The sequence below is a fragment of the Madurella fahalii genome (genome assembly GCF_045866475.1).
Source record: "Madurella fahalii IFM 68171 DNA, scaffold_2, whole genome shotgun sequence".
In the NCBI taxonomy this organism is placed as follows: Eukaryota; Fungi; Ascomycota; class Sordariomycetes; order Sordariales; genus Madurella; species Madurella fahalii.
The window spans coordinates 6,742,997-6,765,391 of record NW_027263972.1 but is presented as its reverse complement, the minus strand read 5'-3'; the positions used below and the strand labels follow the sequence as shown (position 1 = coordinate 6,765,391).

Sequence of the window (22,395 nt, the reverse complement as noted above, 5' to 3'; positions counted from 1 at the left end):
GTCTCCTGGGGATGTCGAACGGTCTCGTGATCACGTAGGTGCATTACCACTTCCACACCCGCCAAAGCTTGCCTGACCGAATATTCCCCTGTTGCAGTCACCAATGGACAGAGTACTCCAGTCTGACGCAACTCTGGAGTTAATTTTTCTGCTCCTCGACCACCGGACTCTGTTGACAAGCGTGATTCGCGTCTGTCGACAATGGCGTTCTGTCGTTTGTCAATCGACCCCGCTCCAACAGCGCCTCTTCTTTGATCCCATCATCACCGGCTCCAGCGGCGAGGCGGATCGTCAGCTCAACCCGCTTCTCCAGGAGTACTTCCCGCTTTGGTTCCAGCTCCCAAAGTACCGGCCGGGAGTCTGGGCCGGATTTGCCCACCAGCCAACAGCCATCGCCAGCAACCCGCCCGTCCGTCAAGGCCGTCGCGAGGCCCTCACTCGCCGGGGGGCCAGCTGGCGGCGCATGCTCGTGCAGCAGCCCCCGCTATACAGGCTAGGGGTCATCATTGCCGACAGGGCGTATTTCACCGACATCCTTGACTTCCCTGATGGGCTCCGCATGGGAGCCCTCTACGACCTCGTCTATTCGTATGCCTGTCACAACGACAACCCCGCATCGTGGTGCATGGCTTGGAATCCATCACTGTCTGGGGAAGATGAGCTGTCGTTTGATGATACGGTGGGGGCTTGGATGGGTAGCCGCGACATCGCGTTGGCTCTGTACGTGATAAATTTCGATAGCTGGGCGGCTTCTCTGCTGGAGCTGGCGGATCAAAGGCTGGAGGGCGAGCCGGTGGACTGGGGGAGCTTCAAGTCAGAGGATCATGAAGAATTGCAAGTGAAACCTCAGTTTTATTTCCTTCCGAGGTGAACATAGGTATGGTCATCACGGTGACACAACTACTACACGAGGACGAATTTGCGGTGATGAACTAGGATTCAATAGGTATAACACTGTTATGGGTTGCTCTCTTCAGTGGTTCTCTAGCACATGACATATATTAGAATTATCTGCAGAGATAACTCCCAAACCTCTGAAACAGAAGAAAGCTTCAAATAACTATGTCCCCCTGAGCATTGTGCTCACATGACGCACTGTGGGCCATGTCTACCTTATGTTGAATTACAGCAACCTCCACAATTATTAGTTACTAGTGGTCTGGGAAATTTGAGTCACCGTTTTGGAGTCAAAATGAACAAAGCATCATGAAACTATGACTTTATAGATCCCGCTTCGCATAAAGTTTCCTGGATGAACGAAAGAGTAAAACAAAAATGCACAGAGGTATCGTGAACTATCCACCAAACTCTCACGAGAAATATCACTAGACTAGGCCAAGAACTCAAACTCCCCTACCTGACTCCAAGTCCGAAAGCTCCGTACCTTCGTCCGCCCTATTGCCCCTCTCGCCAAACAAGCTCTTGAGATACTTCCTCTTATAGAAATACTCCCAAGCGATGTACGCAAGCAGTGCAGCGACCGTAACGGGGATCGCTAGCACAATGTACCACAACCACTTGTTGCCAGTAAAGTTTGCATCCCTTTCGGGGCTCAGAGCCTCCTGAATCTGCGGAACGGCGAGCATTGTCTGAGATCTAGTTAGACCTTCCATTTGTGACGAGGATCTATCTCAAGGGATACGCACCGCAATGAATGTTCCAGGAAGGAACACCATGGTCAACACAGCGATCGCCTTCATCGTTTTGCCATCGCCAATGGCGATCTCAGTGTCCTTGCGGGTAAGCTGCGTCGTTTCCTACAACCACCCCCGAGTCAGTTTCCTCGTTCCCTGTGACAAGGAAAAAGTAGTGGTAATTAATAATAATGATAACAGTCCAGCACTCACCATCTGATAAGCAAGCGACGCCCCCTGCAGCACCATATCGCAGCGCCCAATGCGGTGGTCGTACCGCGCGACCAGCTGGTCCAGATACTCGACCATGTCGTCGTCACTGCCGTCCGCCGCGAACCGCTCCCTCAGCATCTTGAGCTGGTCCCGCCACGCCACCAGCCCGTCGGTCCGCAGATGGTGCACGACAAAGTACAGGTCGACGGTCTCTTTGAGATGCCTCCGTGCCGAGGGAACCCCGCCCATGGGCTCGCGGGCCAGGTCGTGAATGACCTTCTGCATGTCGCGGACAGCAACGCGGACTTCCTCAAAGCGCTTGGCTTTCTCCACCTCGAGGAAAGCCATGATCAGCCGGGAGGGCGCCGAGGGGAAGTGGCGGAAGCTGCGTAGGTGGGATGTGAAGGCGTCGAGGTTGTCTTTATCGTAGCCCGAGATGAAGGCGTTGGTTTTCGCTCCTACGGTCGTAGCGGGGAAGTAGGTTATTGCGATGGCGGATTGTCGTGTGATGGCGTTGGAAGTTCGGAGGATGTAGGCTGTACATTGTTGTCGCGGTCAGCAATTATTACCTAGATGAAGATGTTTCCGATGAGGTAATAGGAAATACATGCCTTCACAGGTTTGACCCTCTACGACCGATTTGATCTTCCTGGCGCAAGGGCTGCCTTCTTCGAGTAAGCAGAAGTAACCCCGGTGGATAGCAAGCCCGCGCGCAATGGAGAGCAGTCTGTCCTGTCGGAGGGCAATGTATCGAAGAGCCATGGGCCCGTCAGCCCGCTTGTCGAGAGCTGTGAAGTGCACAGGTGCTGACACGCTGGCGGGGGCATATCAGTTGTATTGGAGATGTGCAAGACCGAGAAGGTGTTCTTACAAAACAGATAGTCGATCTTCTGTGAGCTCACCATCAGGCGGTACAGACGTCGAGTTGAGAAGCTAATTACAGAGGATTTAGCATGGAACTGGAAGCTGCTCGTCGGTGTGTGCATCCATTACCGTTTGTTTATGCAGCCAGGCATCCCAGTCAAAGTCGCTGTGAGAGGTGGCTTTGACGACATTGAGCCCACTCTGATCTTGTAATGAGTGGGCTGGCTGTTGTGCCCGCTGTTGCTGCCGCTGCAGCCCCTAAGTGAAAGCGTGAGACTTCGCCCGACCGCCAATTATTTCAGAAGCAACTGCTGGTAGCATGTACACATACCCATTGCCCTGACCTTGAGTCCAATGTCCAGCAATCGCCTGTCCAGTGGCGAGGTTTGTTCCCGGCATCTTGACGGGTAGCAGAGAACCTGAGGCACTGGAAGTCTGGCGCTTGGACTTCATGTCCATTCCATATCGAGTTCATTCTTAGCTCGCGATTTCTGGGTATTATTTCTGTATTCGACTGGTGCTGAAGCAATTCGTGACGGTCAGCCGATGATGATTTGGCGAGCCAGCCAATATCAAATGCGTGGGAGTTCTCTGTCGCGCCCTGCTCAGGAGTGTTGATCATGAAAAACATCAATCATTAAATGAGCTCATGCGCCCGCGATGCCTCTCATGTCGCGGTTAGGCAGAGGCAGCCCGAGTCCGCCGTTGTAGCACGTCGGAATTCCGGTTGGGTGCCGGTTTGGCGAATCATACAACGGCTCCTCACGCTGCTGAGGCGCAGCGGCCCCCATGACCATCCCGCAGAAATGGAGGCTTTGGAGATCAGTGGGGATTTACCGGACGAGTCAGACATGCGTTTGAACTGGTGCTGCCTACTGCAACAGGACTGTTATCGGCTACAAGTCAGTCTTCAACGAGAAGAGGGTAGCCGGCGATAGATTCCTTTGTATGAGTTTTTTTTTTTTTGTCCTCAGCTTTGCGAGCCTTAGAATGATCTTAGCTTTAATTGAGGCTGGACTTCCTTAGTACCACCAGTATTAGGAGCTTTATGCACGTCATTCTCACCGACCCAGGCTCTATCGTGGGCACAATGGCAGTTTGCGGAAACCGACAAGGCTCCGGCTGACACACCACTCCAACCGGGCGCTAATAAACCAAGGGCAAAAGTTGAGCCGCAAATACAGTTTCACAAAGCCTATTACTGGCTAACTCTTCCGTCCATATGCAGCAGGCGGTATTATCGGGTTCTTGTCAGGCATGGATGCATGCATGCATTCCCATGCACGGCGGGTTGTTACGTTTGATGTCTGCTTCGTCCAACGGTGTTAACCGGTCAAACCGGGAGCGTTAATACTCGACACTCCAAGTTTGAAAGGCTTAAAACCTGGCGGGGTCCTTTGTTTTTGACTTGACTGATTTGCCACCCCCTGGGAACCTGCACATAGCACCCTCCTAATCCCTACTTGGACCCTCCCTCCCTTACCCACCCCTGCTCCGTACACCACCAATCATGTCCTATGACTACTCATATGTCATCCCTTATACTGCTGATTCCAACTTTGACGACATTGCTGTCCACGAGGTACTCCAGGAATATCTAGAGGACCAGCACAAGATCAAATTTATGATTGTGGTATGTTGGCACTATCCATTTCTTGTTCTAGTAATCACTCACAGAGCTGCTCACGCACTTGTGCAGATTGCTAGGAACCGAACCCCACAGATCAAAACTACCCGGCCTCTGACACACGTAAGCCCAACCCACGATAAGCTTTCCCGTCGAGGGGATGCTATTACAGTCATCTCTGCTAACGGGCATGCACGGTGTTAGGAGATGGAGCGCGATGTGAAAAGACTGGTCAACAAGGTAGCGAGATCCAGTGGCTACTACTGCTAGTCATCAGCACTCAGGCGCAGAGACAGTAGATGCAGGCAGAAAATCATGTCAAATACAATCCCTCCCGACGTCGACCTATGAGTATGAGGTAGCCGATGACATGCCAGAACCCATCCAACGAGTCTACCCCACCCATCATTCCGCGAATACGTGGATCCGCAGTGCTCCCTTTATGCCTTAACCCCCTTAAACGCCACCCAAGAACGGCCCCCGATAATTAACACACCAACTCCGGCCGTCACGGCGTCACGGCTCTTCCTCCCCTCGGACTATTGTTACACCAGGTTTCTTCAAACCAGCTTCTTCAGGGTCCAAGCCACTTCTGACCCTTTGGCTAATCTTCTGCAGTTGCTTGGTATCATAATACAACAGGAGATAAGAGCGCCTCCAGCCGTCATGCTCAAAGGGCAGGATGTCGGCTCTAGAATGTTCGAAGTAGTCGTCTTCTCGAGCGATAGCCTTGTCTAGGATCTTGGTGACTTGCTTGCTCGTCAGCCTGTCAGCGACCGCCTGAGGTTTCCGGCGGTACTCGACGACCTTTTGCGTCTGGTTCGTGCGCCGCATCACCAGCATGTAGTTGACGGCGAGGTGGCAGAGCTCTCGTACAAACTCGGAGCTCTTGGGGTGTTGGCATAAATATGTCGCTTGCTGTTTCAACGTCTGTTAGCAAAAAAAAGCGCCTACACCAGTGTTCGATGTTAGGTGAGGCCCGTACCTTGAGAACCGCCTCGTTCACCTCGACATAAGTGTGCGGGTTCTTGCTTGAGGTTGAACCCTCGGTTGATTTGGGTTCTTGGTTGTCCAATGTGAAAGTGGCAAACCGACACCGGTTACCTCTCAGCGTAGTTGTCGTCCGCGCGTCACAGAATTTCTCATAGCCCTTGGGGCCATCCAACAGCCAAGTGCAAAAGTCCATAAACAGGCATCCGAGATGCCAGATGTCGGCGGCCGGAGAATGTATGAGAAGGATGTCGGTCTCTGGAGCGGTATAGTCTAGAAAGTCGCCAACTATCCGATGGTTTTCCACACTTCTGGCCGAGTGGAAGCTGCTTAACCCAAAGTCGCTGAGTTGGAGGACGCCGAGCTGCTCATGAACGGTGCCCTTGGAATCGCGCGCCGTGTCGAGCTTCCAGTTCTCGTAATGGAGGATGTTGTCGGGCTTGATGTCGCAGTGCAAGCCGTGCGTCTTCTCGTTCCCGTCGTTCTTGCTCTTGGGAAACATGTGGAATTTGCAAAGAGCATCGGCAAGCCCGTAGCACTGGCGTGCTACCCACTTGGCGAGTTCCAGCTCAGTTATCCCACGAGCGCGATATTGATCCCACCACTCCAGGCTGGACCACAACTTCTCAACAGATCTGTCGGCAGCTTCCAGCACCAGATGGTAGTCGGAACGCTCTCGATCCTGGATAGCGTGGGGCACTTCGATGGTCGCCAGAAGCTTGGCCATGTGCTGCGAGTCGATGGCGGACGCCAGACGCTCCATAACGTACACCTCATTGAGGTAAGACTCATACTGGCCCGCGGTGTCCTTGGTTTCGTTCTTCAGTGTCTTGACGGCGATGTCATTCTCCTTCCCACGCCGCTGCAAGAATGTATCAGCGCCTGACCACACTCAGCTCTCCAGGGCAGGGAACACTTAGACATACAGTAAACCGAGGAAGGTCTTGCTGATCTTCATGCAACCTGAAGAAGCGAACATCGGCGAAGCCCCCGGAAATGGCAGGCCTTTTTGAGGGCTGAAAGGGAAGTATTTCTTCCCTGGACCGCAGCCGGTATCGCACGCGCTTGACAAAGGTGCCATCCTGGTCAGTTAAGCTGCTCGGAAGCTCCCCGCCCCCATCCCCAGACCGCCTTTCGACGGAAAAGAATGTGGGGGATAGTTGCCACCGGAGAGACTTGAATTCCTTGATCTCCTTTGGTTTCCAGCCATCGAAGAGAATTCTGTAGGCGTTTTCGGTGCTCGGAGCCGGCTTAAGCCCGTCGAAGTCGATCTCCAGCAGTGAACCGTCATCCAGGTCGGTGTCGACGAAATCGAATATCATGCTCTCACGGCGGACTAAGATCAGGGTTGCGAGGGTGCGCCGGAACTGCGCGTTCACCCCACGACCGTGGCCAAGCTCTGATAGAGGAGGGGCGATTTTAGCTGCTAGAGCGGGGAGATCGCAATCTTGGGGGCGCTCTCCGTCCCCCGCCACCTTATTCAAGTGCTGCAGCAATCGCAGAACGGTGCCGGTGCTCAGGACGCTGTGCAGTTTGGTCCACGGCAAAAAGTACGACTCGGATTTGCCGAAGAAAGCCGACAGCGTGGGCTCTAGATCATCGCGGAGTTCCTGGATGAAGTCGTCGGGAGATTCCACGGCATCGTAATTGATGGGTTTCTGCGAGTCGGCGACGCGGGCAATGTGTTGGCCCTCGTGGCCCAGGCCTCGATCGCTGCAGACGGTGAAGGCGGAAACTCGACGAATCGTCTCGCTAGCATCACTGCCGGTCTGACGATACTGGTGGTGATCCTGCGGCCCGGGGATGCCAAGAAAGGGGTTCGGGTGGGCATCGCGGACTTCGGCGGTTCGGTAGATCTCTGACGAATCCCCACCCGGCACCTCGACGAGGTCCTTCAGAAGGTCGTCCCGGCTAATGACGCTGCGGTTCGGCGCCGAACCGGTCTTTTTCTCGCCCGGATCGAATTGGTCACCCAGCGTGGGGATCCGCAGCGAACTGTCATTCCCCCCAGGTTCCGTTGTGAGAGGCATGTTGATATGGGGAAGGGCTTGTTCAATGGTTGGTTCCACGACTGCTGAGTGCGGCACCTCGTTCGGAGGAGGATCTGCGATGCCAAGATCAGAGTGTAACTGCTGCTGCGGCGCTGGCCGTCTCGACCCTCGTTCAATCCCGCGCCTCGGAGACCTGTTGCCCCCGCTCGATCCAGTATCCGTACGCCGCAATTTCCTTGGTCGTTCATCGCGTTCGTGTTCACACATCATCTCAGGTGTCCGATCCCGATGCAGGGACGGTCGGCGATGGCCCGAGCTGTTTCTCATGGTTAAGTCGGTTTGGGAGCGAAAGTTGCAAGGGACCCGACCGCCCGGTATTTGTCTCTTAAAAAGGGTAGCGCTCTCTCAGCTGCGCCCAGATCCCCCGTCTTTAAGGGGCCCCAGTAGTGGGACAGGCAGAGAGACGCTTGTTCACAGCCACCACCCCCCACAGGGCTTTCCGAACCATTTCGTCACCGAGTTTCCCCTCTAGGTTCAAACTTGGGATTTTGGATCCCAGCCGTGTGCTAGCCACAAGATCGAGTTTGCCACAAACCATCTTTCAAACTCAGAAACGTTCCCAAAAACAAGACCCACCCCTCCTCATCCCCCTCACACCCTCTCCCCCTCCAAAAAAAAAAAAACAAAAAAAAAAAAAAAAGAAAGAGAAGAAGACAACCCAATAGCATTTTAATTATCCTAAGCTGCGCATCAAAATTTTCCAGTCCCCTCTACACGCTGCTTGCGCGCATGCAGCATTTAATCCCTGATTCTCCCCCTTCACCGAGTCACCGTCCGGCCACGTCTTAAAATCTGCAGTTCCGCAAGACCATCCCCGGGCTTAGCGGTAACGGCGTCGAGATCTTGAGCTGGCCGCGAATTTGCTAACAAACAGGGGGCCGTTTTAGCAATGCATGCGACAGCTTGAGGGTATATTAACAAACTTACCACAACACTGAAGTTGCTGTCATCGCCAAACAGCTTTTCCAAATAGCTCCACAGCGCCCACTCGTCCATTCCGCGCATCGGCACCGATATCTCGTAGCGTGGCGGCTGCACCTGCGCATCTTGGCAAGGGTCCTGCTGTTCCGGGGGTGGCGACTCCCGCAAGTCGTCAATTATCCCGGCTGTTGTCGCCGTCTCAATGCGCTCCATCGCGCCGCCCAAGCAAACCCCGGCCTTTGCCCCCGCCTCGTTCTGCCGTTTTCTCTTCCTCAGATTACATCGGACTCGTGGCCGCGGAATTCTCGTGTGATACCTTGGCCGAGCGACCAGAAACGCCATGGTAAATTCGAATGCGTCAAGATACGTTAGAGTAGAGCGGTCATGAGGGCTCTGCGTTGGAGTTAAACAACGTATTATTATTCTTCTTCGAGGGAGCCAGACGTCATCAATGCCTTTGCTTATTGAGTAGTATACTGGTATCGAGCAACACCCCCGCCCGAGTCGAGGTTGCGGCGGGCGTGGGCATGTGCCCATTTTAACCACAAATGCCTGTTCAGCCCGCTCCTCCGACCGACGGTCGTGTTTCGGGATGATTTTTACATTCACGTAGTGAGGGTGTGCAGGCCAATAGATGAACCCATGCGGCTGCCTCCTCGTTGGCTGCGGTTTGCCCGCGCTAACCCCGGGTGACACCCGACCTTTGTCTCGGCCTCTCTTGTCAGCCTTAAGTCATGCGCACTACGGTAGAGGCAGAGTAGTGACAAGGCTCTGCAGGTAACACAACATGGCGGCGCGGGCAATCGAATAAAGCGGCACAACCAGGCTTCCCGCATGCAAGCATTCTCGGTAAGCCACTTCCTTTCCGTCCAGGGTCCCCTTCATACACCTCATAATTTGCGCCGGAAGGTCCAAAACCGGGCTATGCAAAACTGTGGAATTTTGACCCCGCCATACCCTCCAATACTTCCCGACTTTGGTCCCCTCAATGTCGACTTTGGTAACTAAGGTATGTTGGGAGTGATTCTCGTGTACAAACAACACAGTTACCAGGTGAAAATGATTAAAATTAGTTGTGTTTGGGTGAGTCTAATCCATCCGGGGCCACCCGCCGCCGACAGATACGCATGTTGGGTGCCCCGGTAACACGCCACCAGGGAGAAATGAGGAACAAAATGGCCACTTTTCCTGCACATAGCCGTCCTCTAAAGTCATAGCAAGCAAACAACTCCACAAGCGATAATGCACTGCCCATCACCTGAGCTTGTTTTGGTTTAGCAGCCTTGGGAATAGCTAACGGGTGTCAAAGCCGGCGTCTTATATTTAGGGAGTAGTTAGATAGCGGAGACAACCTCCACAGTTCAGATAGTTATTTATCTAACAGCTTCATACCAAGATCCGATGGTTAGCTCCCTGAACAATACAGTAAAGAGAGAATGTGTCATCAACCACATGCCAGTCATTTCCCGCCATGACTCATGGATCTATACCGCCATAGCCAGGCATCCTCCTATTCCACACCCCTTAACAACGGTTCGCACACCTCGTCCTTGTGCCCTTGTCCGCTGCCCCACACCTTGATGTAACTGACCACCTCTTCACCATCCTCGTTGATCGTCTTCTGTGCCACAACTGTATATCCACCGAACCTAGGCCATACCTTGGCCTATAATATCCAGTATGCGTCTCCAAGAGCTAGAATGTCAGTACCTACCAGCGGGAAAGCATAGGACGGGTAGCCGCCTGCATTCCAGTCGCTATCCGGCGGAATGAAGGGGGTGATGGCGGGAAAGAGGTTGAGAAGCAGATAAATGATGGACACAGGCAAGCACGTTCGCCAAGGGGAGGACCAGTTCTCGGATTTGCTGTAATGCAGGTAGATGAGGCCTCCAGTGACGAATGTGTTGATCCAAGCGCCGGGATACGTGTATCTGATCAACGGTGTCAATGGGAGATAAGATCAAGGAGAAGAGGCTGCGGAGACTTACAGGTTGACAACAAAGTCGTACGCTGGCCCAGGGGGTGGAGCAATGAGTACAACCGCGGTAACAATCCAGTGGAGGAATAGCTGCGCAAGTCAGGAAATAGCGGACTGCAGACAAGATTAGTCAGAAACCTACCGAGGCCGCGGGAGTACCGAATGGCTTGGTGGACGCCCAGAACTGGCTCTACGGCAGTATCCCTTCCTTGGCCAGCTCTTGGCTAACCCGAGCATTCGCAAAACTCACTGCCAACACGTTCCCAATGTTGTTGAGAGCAACGAATGCCGGAAGACTCCTCGCTGCGATGCTTTCCCCAAATACATTCCGGAAAAAGAGGCCTGCAACGATGACCTCGGATTTTGCGAGCTCTTCCTTCGGAATAGCGGCAAAGTATGCAACTTTTGCTAGCACATACGAAACTGTGATGCCAGAAACAGCAAGCGGAGCCGCGATCTTGAGGGTCCGTTGAGGGTTCTTCAGCTCGCCTATAACAGCGAATTCTCGACTTAGTGTGAAAACTATGGACATTGGCTACGCTTAGCCCGGGTAGCGGTTGGGCACCGACCAGTTATGTACACCACGGGATGCTCCTAGCCGGAATACTCTTTGGAGATGACAAATTCATTATACATGCGTAATACGGATACAATTAGTTGTTTCTAATCACCTACCACTCAAGTTCCAAATCTCCCAAGACATTTACCCCCGGCTTATTATCATCACTCATCCGTTCAATCAGAATATCTATCGCCAGCCGAGGCGGCGTTCCATCCTTGAGGTGCTGCTGGCGCATAAACCACTCCCGTATCTCCATGTTGATATAACGCTTCATCGATGCAAACGAGTCTTCGTCGTCGTTGAGGATACGTTCTACCGTTCTCATGCAGTCGCTCTCAATGGTGAAGATCAGCCCCTGGGCCTCCCCGTCGTTAAAGGGAAGTTCCTTGAGCAGCTCCGCCAGTGTTTTGTCCTGGAACCGGCCCCGTGGGCTCCAGCGCTCGGTTACTGTCTTTGGCGTGCGTGACAGAACGATACGATACATGAAATTGATCAAAGGCTTGGCTCCGCGACCGCTGCTGCCGCCGCCGCCGCCGCCGCCGCTTAGTTCTCCGGCTGCGGCGCCAGCGGCACCAATTGCGGGCGGCTTGCTCGGGTGTTCTCGAGGCGGTTCGGGGCGCTCACTTTCCTGTCTATGGTCTACCGCTTTTCCACTATCTTGCGATGTGATTGGCGTGTGCCCGGCGGCGAAGTCGGATTGGTCCGGCTCTGGACCGCTCTCACCCTCATGTCCTGACCGGGCGGGGGATGATGGGTGACCTCTGAGAGTAGAAGGGAAATTTGACTCTCGTTCAGACCTCGGGCGAGGGGTAGGGGTTTCCGCAGGTTTTAATTCCGTCGCGCCATCGGTAGGGTTCCTGAAGGTTATCGTCGACGCCTCGGGGGTTAAAGCGCGCGGTGGGCTGCCGGGACCGCCTGATTCAGGGCTTAGACTTCCCTCCAGGCTGATCCTGTCGAGGCCAACAAATCCGTCTCTCTGCGTTTGTTTCTTGGTACGTGGTGATTTCCGTTGCTGGTTCGCATCCGTAGGACTTTTCGCCGCCGCTGGCTTAGCATCAGGTCTAGAAGACGACTTTGGTTGCCTTTTGGGTCGCTTCCACTGTCTGTCTTCGGCAATGTCGTCCGTTGGGGTAGGGGCCCTTTTGGCTCCGAATGGTTGGTTTATCGGCTCAAACTGCCGCATGCGCTTCAGTTGTGCCTGTTAGCAAAGATCCCATTAAAGATTAAGAGGATGAATAGGTAAGGGTATCTCTGCAGTAACACACTTACAGGAGGGGATGGTGGGTTGCTTGTCGGTACCTCGTATATATCCACATTGCTCGGTATGGGTTGGTTCAGGCCGAACAGTTTCTCAAGATCGGGCAGGCTATCAATTGCGGCTTCCCCTGCGTCAAGTGGCTGCTCCCCGGCTCCGCTGGCTTGGCGAGTCCCTTGTGAAGACTCTCTCTGAGTAGGCGAGTCTTCCGGCGTATTAGAACCGAACGGAATGGAGTCGACATCAATGGCAGTTTGCTTGCTGCGACCCCTCTCATCTTCAGCCTTGGTTTCTGGTTTGCTTTTGTGTTTATACTTATGGTTGCGAAACTGTTGCTGGTTCAACCGGAAGAACAGCTGCTTTACTAAACGCAGGATTCTATGAATGATGTCAGTTGGATCTTGCATGCGAGGAAGGTAAAGGTACGGCTAGCACCTACCTAGGACGATCCTTCGAATACTGATACTTATTGTAATTGTTGGACGACCTATCATCTGGCCAAAAGATGCGCCCATTTCCCTCTTTGTCAAGGTATGCAACCGTCATTTCATTCAGGCCATTTTGCCCGTCGCGAGACTTCCAGTCGTGCAGGTCGACGCCGTCTATACCGTGACTGGTCTTGAACTTCCTCCGGAATGCGTTTGTGTCGTCGTTGAAAGCTGCGCATCGGGGCAGGTGCAAATCCCCGTAATCGAGCTCGTTTCGAAGAGTGGTAATATTCGGGATGCTAGAAGCGGCTATCTTGGGCGAGGTTGAGGTAGACATGCCAGCGGTCGGTGGATGGAAGATGGTGTAAGAATGAGTCGGGGTAGCGGGAAGATTGAACGTACACTCGCATAGAAAATAATGTCCAAGACAATAGGATCAAGTGCGCCAGGAGAGAGTGGGGCGGGGTAAGATTGGAGGCGCGCAAACACAATGCTGAGGAAGACTGGAGGCAAAAGGAAGGGAAAGACGCCGGGGTCGGGCCGTGGAAGAGAGGGAGGGAGGACAATTGCGCATAATTACAAGGGTTCTGTCTCCCGTCCAATGACGCTGCATGTGGCTCATGCTGAAGGCAACCTTCCGTTCTCAGCCCTGTTGTTGGGGGGAACATTATATACCGAAGAGAGGCCGCCAACTAGGGTCCTCAGTAGCACTTCTCCGGATCAAACTTTCTTCTGTGGAGCTGTATCACACGTTAACCACAGCGTTCGTGGGCTCATTCTGTTTCTGAGATACAAATCTTTGTTTTCATTACGTTCTGGTTCAGAACTATGGTGGAGACGTTGTGTTGTTGCCGGTTTGGCGACGGATCATGTTAGCGCGTGTGGCGGACCAAGTGTCACTGGCGCGTGTGCCAACTGAACCATGGATTGTCGCATCAACCACGTTCCCTTGCTCGGCTGCGATTATTCTCCACAAATCCCGTCAGAGAAAGATTAGATTTTGCGCGTTTAGGTACCAGGGTCATAATACTATTCTGCGGCAAACGAAGCATGTACTGGGATAAAAGTGAGGAGCAGCTGAGGAGCTTTGTTCTAAACCCAATATTCCATTGCATCATCGCTGAATTCTTTCCGAGGTGCCAGGTAAGTTCAAAATTCACTTCATCATAGGCGGTCTTCACCAGACGGGACTGGATCAGCGGCCGCATTTAGCCTAGGGAAGGCAGCACACCATCTTCCCTGACACACATTCCGCCCACTAGTAATTAATGCGCACGGTGCCTGCTGCACTCTTCCCGCAGAGTTGAAGGCAGATTCAAGGCTCGTCTGTTTTATGTCACGTCGTACTAGCAGCCCATTGGCTAGGGGTAACGCAATGACTAACCTGAGCTGAAAAATATTGTTTGGTAGCGAGCTTGGGGTGAGGGCTGTTGGTGTTTAGTACAGTGTATCCTTCGTGAGGTAAAGATAGTTGTACGGGAAGACAATTTGCTCTCCGATCCTACTCCTTATTATTCTGCCTTGTTGCCAGCGTCTCTGAGTCATTACTTCTACTACCTTGCGGCGCGCCGGTTTGAGGGCCATAGCCGAGTACGACTAACGTGTGCGACTATTTATTCGTTGCGGTCGCCACCTGCTTCCCGCCACACTTCTGTTGTCCCTAAATACACTCGCACACAGAAACGAACCCCTAAGCTTTCTTGAAGCCCAATTTACTTTCCTCTCCTCTCATTTGCCCTTCTCGTCTCCCGTCTTCGGTGCATGCCTATTTCCACTACAATCGAAGTACAGGTGCACCGAAATACATCCTCAGATCAAAGATACTACCATGAGAACTTACAACCACCTCCTGGATTCTGCCACGGTGGACGCTACCACGGGAGGACCCTGGCAGCGCTGTCTCAATACTATATTTTTTTTAGTCGGCGTCCGTATCCTCGTCTGCTGTTCCCTCTGGGTTTTACGAGGTTAGAGAATTAGAGGTCAACGGCTTGTAAAGCCGAACACCTAGCACTTCCCCATACATCTGTATTCATTAGCTAATGCAGAACCAGGAAGGAACCACGAATTGAGGAATACCAACGAAATAGAAGTCCTACCAAATACTTCAACTCCCATCATTTCGGGGGAAGCGGTCGTCACAGACCAGGATCATGCGAACCCACACCTTACTTTTGAGTTTCGGCTGACGGCTGACGGAAATGGCTTTAAATCTTCCGGAGCCCCTCGTCGCGTGACTCAGAAGACAGCCGGCAAAACCACAACGAAAGCCGTCGAATTTTGATTGATAAAATCGAAAATCATCAGAACACAAGTATCATTCCTCAGTTTCGAGTCATCTCAGTTATATTTAGATATATTGCAGCGTTGAAGGCCCTTTTCTTTACGTCGGTCAGGTGATATCAGTCTTTTCCGGCTCCGAAATTTTTCAAAATGTAGACTTATGTATCATTCTGGTAGCTGTATCCAATGGAGATGGATCAATTGTTTGCCTGGATCATTGATGGGAAACTTCAATTAGAATCTAGCTAGACATTTTTATCTGACTGCAGAAATCACAGCCCCGATGCGTTAAATCCGGCTCCTCTAAGTTTAAGCAGATAGAAAGGGTAGGTGCTGCAACCTGTTTCCGGCTGCAAGCATTGTGAGGCTCGTTGGCACAGATCCAATTAATTAGTTAAATGGTGATATCAACATTTCGCGAAACGTTTCCGTCACAAGAAAATCGAAGTCGACCGGTCCAAGCGGCGGCGAACACCATACTGGATTTCGCGATTAGCATACGAAGTTAGAGGGCCACCGTTGAGGACTACGATGTCTTAGCTATAATTGGAGTGTTACGTCCCGGGGCCCCGGAATGGGGGAGCTGCGCGGCACGGTGTTCGCAGATGATCTGGCTCGCATCATCGCAATTGCCCAGCTGCGCACAGTGACGCAAACTATCGCGATCTGAAAGGGTTAGCGCTGCCAAGAGTTAGAGCGCTGTTAGCTGCAGGGGGATCTCTTTGTACATATACCGCTCAAGATTCTCCCACTTATTGGGATCAAGACAAGGCACAAACATCTTTTCTTTCTTCCTACCTACGCTCTATTCTTGAGCTCCCTTTTCGCTCTCTGCAGTGTCACACAAACCGACCCCCCCCCCCCCCCCCCTCCTCCCCTCCCAACAACCAAAAAACCGAATGTGAAAAGTATGTAGTCGAGATCGAACAAAATGAGAGAAGCTTACTAAAATCTCAGAGAGAAGTTAAAACCCCAAAATTACGAGACGGGAGATGCCAGACAATACCCGGGACTTTGCCGCAAAACCGCAGAGGTGGTCATTGAAATCTTCTTGGTAACATCGTCTATCCTTGATTTTAATTTGTGACACTTAAGGTGCAATTGCTGCCCTGCAATTGCAGCTCCGCTTTTGCAACAGTTATGAGCCCTTGCGTTTCCGGTTGAGCGGTTGCACTTTGCACTGCTAAGCGAGAGGTTGTCTGTTCGAGTCGTCGCCCGACCCAAAAAAATTGGACGTAAGTGGGGGAGCGTCAATAAAGAAATGCCCAACCATTGGGGGAAAACAGGGTAAGAGGTTCAGGCCTCGCTTAACCACCTTCGGTCTGGGGGGTGTGTGACACTTAAGGTGCAATTGCGGTTCCGCTTTTGCAACATAATTATTCTCCCTTAAGATTGCATTCATCGACGCATCCCACCCGCATTGCTATGGAGACATTCTGTTTCTTGAGGCATTGTTTTCACATGTAGTAACTGGACTGCTACAACACACATCGATTAGACTTGTTCCGCGTAGTGCATTTGGTCGCTATTATCCTGGACAATGTATGCAAAGCAATAAGGTACTTTTGTGGAATCCTATTCCAACGTTTATCAGCGCTTACTCGATGCATGGATAAGAACAAGCCGTCCCAAATCTTCACCTGCAGTTTCTACGACCGAAAATAATTTCAGGCCCAGCGCCGCCACTCTAGCTCAGCACAACGTGTGTTTGTTAAAGGCCATGATTGGCTAGATAAACGCCTCGTTATCGGGCTGGCGCTTAGATTAGAAGCGAAAGGATTTCCAGGGGCTATTTTATGTAGAAGATGGAGTAAGGAATTTGAGGCAAAAACCGACAACGGAGTTACGAATACGAGGTAAGTGTAATGTAAGTCAAAATAGCATGGAAACGATGCCTAGCCTGGACAAGCAACCCTATTCAATCGACTACGCCCTCTCATTAGTTTGACGGTCTCAACCGCATCCGGCAAACCTATACAAGTTGCACCCAAAATTTGTAGCGACCAACATCGAGTTGCTAGATACTGATGATATTACACCCGCGCCATAGGCTAGCAAGACTAAAACTATTAGCGTGATTCCCGCCAAATCGCTCAAAAACGCGATAAATCAATCTCGCTAGAATTGAAAGATGACAATACTGCCAGTTTACACCACTCCTATAACCTCGAAAGGCACTGATTTAGGTTAGTATGATATCCAGTAAATGGGTGCAAATTGAGGGTCGTAATTGCTGCAATTCAACTGGCGCTCACTCTGAGGATAACAACTGTGAGGGAATTCTCTGATGTCTTCCGGCCCTACAGATGTACACCTGTTACCCACTGCAAATTTTGGTGTGGGTGACATGGCTGGTCGGGCTCCAAATACGGTTAGTGACCAAACTAGTTAATGAGAGGACAAAGTCGAATTGAATTGGGTCGCTGAACAAGGCTGCCTTCGGTTTTGTTGTAGCCGGAGCTGTGGCGCGACCTTCAATCCCGCCAGCCAGCCAATCAGTCAGAGTCGCCAATTGTCATTGGGAAGAGTGCATTTAAACTGATCCACAAAGTATCTTACAAACCAACTTGGCACGTAACACGTTATTACATAAAACTACCAACGGTGAGCGGCTAAAACTTTAATTTGCTAAATGCTTAAAAAACAACAAAATACGAGAGCAGTATCGCGGTAATGAAATGGTGCATAAATACACATCTACACTTACTAGATATATTGTCAAAAGGATCATGTGCCAAAGGATCAGGATCACAGGATCTAGTGTAGGAGCCAAGCCCATGTACTCTATTGAGCTAAGGAAGACTGGCAGCTAACTGCGCCACTGTACGGACGTCATCCTGTACGCGTATCTCGTCTATAAAAGGAGCAAACTCTCCAGCAAAGATAGACGGGACACAGCAGACGAAGACAACACAACAGGGACAATCAACACAATCAAGAGAAGACACACAAAAATCCTAAACTGTCATTTCCCAAGATTCAGAGGTGCCGTGTTTCCGACATATATCTATCCGATCAGGGTGAAGGTAAATGATAGAAGACAGCTAGACAAACAAGCCAGATAACCACAATAGTAGGTTCCTGCAATCCAGACAAGGCCAAAACATTATATACAGGTAGACCGCTTATGTAAGGGAGTCGAAGTAGGTCGAAGTTGAGACCGCCCGTTTAATATGGGACCGAACCGTGCGGGCTCATCGTTGTATCCTCCCAAATGGTAAGGTCTATCCAAAACGGTACCAGTAGTACTTTCGTGCTTCTTCTCGAAGCACATGCTATGACATCCTCGCGGATCTTGCCTCCGGTATGCAGGCTCATGACGCTGGCTACCTCGTGCTCAGTAGTAGGTTCGCTAGGTTGAGCGCGCACGTTCTGGCGGGACTCCCGATAGCTGCCATCGTCTGGTTTATGTGCGCGAATTGCTCGTGGTGAGTCCACTGCGGCTGTTTAAGAGGCTTCCATTTCCCTCTCCAGCCACTCAATCCAGGCGGTTTCGCCCTTGCTTGGAGATGTTTCGACCCAGAGGTCACCATCACAGCTCCGTGACTTGGGATCCTCCTCTTATACACCCGATCACCGTTCTACCCCCCCGCTGTTGTAGTGACCCAGGGTGCTGTCCAATGGCCAAAGGCTTTGGTGCCGCGCGCATTGAGGGAGGCGGACTTGAGAGTGGCTGCCGGCAGAGTCCAGATATGGGCCAGTAGTCGAAGTACCTTCGAGTGGACGCTGTCTTCATCGCTGGCTCGATCGTACAAGAAATCCATAAGGGCCCTCCTATTATCTTCCCCCCTTTATCAATAGGATGGCGTATGGATAGCGCTATGCTCAAGATGCCGGAGCTGCGGCGAATGATCGGTACCGAGCGGGTTTCCACCCTTCCATCCTCGGCCGTTGTTATTCCCCTCTCTGGTGGTAATTCACCCTGGACCTGAACTGCGTCTCGGTACCGGTACTCTTCCCGCTTCTGCTGATCTCGCACCTCACGGTACGTTCGAACCCCCATTCCCTTCCAAGAACAAGTATCATTTCACCGCCACCCACGGTCTGTAAACGCTTTAGACTCGCATCCCACGCATGACCTAACGCTGTTTTGCGAGCCGGCCACATGCATTTATGTTCGCCCCCTTCTGCAGGAAACAAGACGACAATTTTGACATGACCACTGACACCACGGTTGTGCAACCAGCCGAAGAAATCGATATACTTTGGAGCCGTCACAAGCCGCTGGCTGCGGCGGCAATGGCACTTCCATAATTACCTCGTTTTTGAATTCTTCAAGATCGGACTGTGGTCCAAGAGCAGTTTCACAACCTCAACATTGCCCGAGCATGCCGCGGACTCAAGCCCGGAAGGTAGAGGTACTTTGCGATCTGATCCCGCTGAATTTGAGTCAACGTCTGCGCCCTGCTCCCACAACGGATGTACTGAGTTGGGGAAAACAGTCCCCAGAGGGCGGGGTCCCTCTGATCAGAGGGACACAGTTGCTAGGATGGTGCCCCGGGGGCTGGAATTTGCCGTGGGCCCATTTTCTTTCGTACCATAAGTAGGGCCGTCCTGGCCGTTGCTCCTTAGACAGAACAATCAATTCAGCACTTTTCTTCATACTTGTTGCAAGCTCAATTGACGAGCTTTCTTTGCGTGCAAAGCGATCTCCCTCTGATCAGAGGGAGCTCTATCTGCACATGTTGTTTTGACCTTGTTTAGGCTGCAGGGACCCGATTTGTGGTGGTGTCGCCTGGCCTGTCTTGTCTATCTTGTTTGTCTGGCATTTGGCCGTCTTTCGCCCTCCCCTCTTGTTGTTGTGTGTGTGTAGGTGTGTGTTCCTGCACCATTTCAGTACCAGTCTGACAAGATCCCTTTGGGTGGTTCAACCTCATGAAGGTCTTGCAGGCAGCTCTCCAAGGACATTTAGAGCGCAGTTCCCGTCTCGAACATAGGGCCGTTGGCCTCTAGTATATACCCAGGGGAAAAAACCTCTTAGACGACATCGATATTTATTAGACGAAGTGCAAAGTCTGTCCCGGTATGGAGAATGCTTCGGTCCATGTAGTCCGCGGCTTGTCGACCCAACAACTGCCGGGCAAGCCCAACTTGCCCCCCTCCGTTTGACTGCAGCTTGTAGTGTTATCTGCGGGCGTGGTAGTGAATCCCCTTTCTCCTCTGGTAGGAGGTTCTTGATCGGCACGACATATTCAATGTCGATATCGAGGTCGACGTCCTCTGGGAAAGCAGTGGCGTCCTCCTTCCATTTGCAAGATATGGCGGGGAGTAATGATGTACCCAAGACCCCACTCTCCGCCGAGGTCCGGGGGCTAAGGTTCAGATTGGCTTCCAGGTAACGCGTGAGATACTTCGACATGTCCAGCTGACGACATTGGGTTGTTACGTGGATTGCACTTGCATATATCCCCTTCTCCTTGCTGATCAGAGGGTCTTTTTTTCAACAGCCGCTCCGCCATATCCTTTTGGCATGGCAATGCACAAGCCTGCAGGAATATACGGCCAAGCTTGTATGCCATCTCCATTTTAACGTCTCTTTCATTAAATCTGGACCACGCCCCGGTTTTCCGCTCCAAGAGCTTGGATTAATTAACGCAAGCCTGCCATATCATGACATTTTATTAACCGGGCGTTGGTTGGTATACACTTGTTAAGGTTGCCCAGAAGAAACGAGACGATATAGTAAAACATTCCTATGAAAATGAGACTCTAAAGGTCTAGATTGAAACATCAGCTAGTTAAAAGGAAGAAGGTTAAAGTTGATCTAAACATCAAGTTTGTTAGAGTTAGCCATATCTACTAACCCAAACCAAGACTGGCTGTATTGAAGATAGTCCGGATAAAGAGAGCAGATTAGAAAGTAGTAATAGCAGTAATAGTTCAGTAGCTTCCTATACCTTAGTCCGAGTAAAAAGGGAGGAATTAGATAGGATGTATAATGGTCCCAGGAGTGTATTGCAACTATCTGGTGACGACTCTACGAGTACACTGAACTTAAGGAAAGAAGGAAAGAACAGAAGATTCTGGAGATATACGAGCCCTCTGATTAGGGCGGGTACAGTAGTCCGGACGCACTATAGACGCATTCTGTAACGAAAGCCCTCTGGGCTAGACCGGGGGAACCGGCCGAATGACGGTGGATGATGTCACTGTACTAGGGTAGATAAGAACCCCGTGGGAAACCCTCTCACGCGGGGAACTTCTGATCCGTAAGGATCAGTCTCTGTGTAGTCAATGACAATAGGAGGCTGTTCGTGAAGCTATCGCCCACTGATCGAACCCTTTTCGGTACTGAGACATCGTAGTCCATCTCCCTCAACGTGTTCCCAGAACAACCCCCTTTACACATTCTAGGAATAGCTTCATTCCGGGGGTTCGGTAGTCCATATTCCAGGAAGCTGGCCGAGGGTTGCCGAGGCCTGTACCGGGCTCAGCCCGTCACAATACCCCCCTCCTCCCTCTCAGGGTCTGGTTACTCTATGATTTTCCTATTCTCGGCTTTGAACCTATCTAAAGCCTCTGTTTCTAAAAAGCTATCTAAGGGTTCCTATATAGGCTGTATATAGCCGGTCCATTTTACTAGGAGCCTAGTACCCCTCTTTATACTCTTCGTCTAAAGGATCTCTTCGACTTGCTATTCCTTGTCTGCTATATCGTCCGAGTCGTCTCTAACTACTGCTGGGAGCTAGATATCGTCTTAGCTCTATAACGGTAAAGGGTTGTCTATAGCTCTCTTCAGGAGTATTATATAGAAAATATTGTATATCCTAGAGGGAGTATTAAGACAATAGATATATGACCTTATTAACTTAGTAATAATATACTTGGTATTAAGCTAGTTAAACTTCTTTAAAGGCCTATCTATCTTAATATTCTTTAACTGCAACTATCTTTTATTGCTGATATAGAACTATTCCGTAGCCTGATAAGACCTAGGGTAGTCAAGCGGAGACGGCTGAGTTCCGGCCACCCACTACGCGATTGGATGACAGCTGTTCTTTCGAGCGTGTCATTTCGGTCCATCTCGGGCGCCCGCACTGTCTAGAATGGCATCTGCCGCCAGCAGGATCTTTAGTACCTCGAAGAGATCGGCCTCTATTGTAGCGAGGGACAAGCTCACAGCGGAAACTCACAGCAGGAATTGACATGGTTGCAGAACCCCGGTTGGGGGTTGTTGGCGGAGACGCGACGGACAAGTGAGGTCCACTCTGCGGGACCATGGAAACTGACACATGCGCGAAAATAAGAAGCTATAATTAGGGGAGGGTTGCAAATGAAGTTTTCACCTTCGTTCTTGATGCCACTACGCCAACTAGTACCACCATCACCCGCATACCATCCCCCCCTCCCCTCCCCCCCCCCTCCCCCAATTCACACCCCCTCCCGGCCCGCCGTCACCCCCGCCAGCCTCAACGTCCCAAATCCCCACAGCGCGACCAGCCTCATGAGCGCCTTCCTCGTGCTCCCCCTCCTCCAAACCAAATACGCATCGACCGCGCTACCCCAGAACCCCAAGACCGCCATCAGCGCGTCGATCTCGGCGTAGCGCCGGCGGAAATACAACACCCAAAAGAACAGCCCGAGGATAG

At 51.6% G+C, this 22,395-nt stretch overlaps 7 protein-coding genes across 7 annotated transcripts; 2 read left to right on the top strand and 5 right to left on the bottom strand.

Moving 5' to 3' along the window:
- Positions 1 to 103: 103 nt before the first annotated feature.
- MFIFM68171_04734 (uncharacterized protein) lies at positions 104 to 871 on the top strand (the record flags this gene model as incomplete). Its single annotated transcript, XM_071060154.1, has 1 exon — positions 104 to 871. One exon carries the CDS (start codon positions 104 to 106, stop codon positions 869 to 871), a length of 768 nt encoding a protein of 255 aa, XP_070916255.1.
- A 472-nt stretch (positions 872 to 1,343) lies between these two features.
- On the bottom strand, positions 1,344 to 3,186 carry MFIFM68171_04733 (uncharacterized protein; the record flags this gene model as incomplete). The annotated part of the gene is made up of 7 exons (XM_071060153.1): positions 1,344 to 1,589; positions 1,647 to 1,757; positions 1,848 to 2,383; positions 2,459 to 2,661; positions 2,719 to 2,780; positions 2,841 to 2,969; positions 3,043 to 3,186. 7 exons carry the CDS (start codon positions 3,184 to 3,186, stop codon positions 1,344 to 1,346), a joined length of 1,431 nt encoding a protein of 476 aa, XP_070916254.1.
- Positions 3,187 to 4,221: 1,035 nt separating this feature from the next.
- On the top strand, positions 4,222 to 4,608 carry MFIFM68171_04732 (uncharacterized protein; the record flags this gene model as incomplete). The annotated part of the gene is made up of 3 exons (XM_071060152.1): positions 4,222 to 4,344; positions 4,411 to 4,461; positions 4,543 to 4,608. The coding sequence occupies 3 exons, from the start codon at positions 4,222 to 4,224 to the stop codon at positions 4,606 to 4,608; spliced, it is 240 nt and encodes a 79-aa protein (XP_070916253.1).
- Positions 4,609 to 4,854: 246 nt separating this feature from the next.
- Positions 4,855 to 7,586, bottom strand: MFIFM68171_04731 (uncharacterized protein; the record flags this gene model as incomplete). The annotated part of the gene is made up of 3 exons (XM_071060151.1): positions 4,855 to 5,256; positions 5,324 to 6,190; positions 6,255 to 7,586. 3 exons carry the CDS (start codon positions 7,584 to 7,586, stop codon positions 4,855 to 4,857), a joined length of 2,601 nt encoding a protein of 866 aa, XP_070916252.1.
- A 578-nt stretch (positions 7,587 to 8,164) lies between these two features.
- Positions 8,165 to 8,513, bottom strand: MFIFM68171_04730 (uncharacterized protein; the record flags this gene model as incomplete). Its single annotated transcript, XM_071060150.1, has 2 exons — positions 8,165 to 8,242; positions 8,307 to 8,513. The coding sequence occupies 2 exons, from the start codon at positions 8,511 to 8,513 to the stop codon at positions 8,165 to 8,167; spliced, it is 285 nt and encodes a 94-aa protein (XP_070916251.1).
- A 1,297-nt stretch (positions 8,514 to 9,810) lies between these two features.
- Positions 9,811 to 10,810, bottom strand: MFIFM68171_04729 (uncharacterized protein; the record flags this gene model as incomplete). The annotated part of the gene is made up of 5 exons (XM_071060149.1): positions 9,811 to 9,966; positions 10,015 to 10,231; positions 10,289 to 10,368; positions 10,421 to 10,468; positions 10,529 to 10,810. The coding sequence occupies 5 exons, from the start codon at positions 10,808 to 10,810 to the stop codon at positions 9,811 to 9,813; spliced, it is 783 nt and encodes a 260-aa protein (XP_070916250.1).
- Positions 10,811 to 10,949: 139 nt separating this feature from the next.
- MFIFM68171_04728 (uncharacterized protein) lies at positions 10,950 to 12,860 on the bottom strand (the record flags this gene model as incomplete). Its single annotated transcript, XM_071060148.1, has 3 exons — positions 10,950 to 12,026; positions 12,110 to 12,473; positions 12,535 to 12,860. The coding sequence occupies 3 exons, from the start codon at positions 12,858 to 12,860 to the stop codon at positions 10,950 to 10,952; spliced, it is 1,767 nt and encodes a 588-aa protein (XP_070916249.1).
- Positions 12,861 to 22,395: the final 9,535 nt, after the last annotated feature.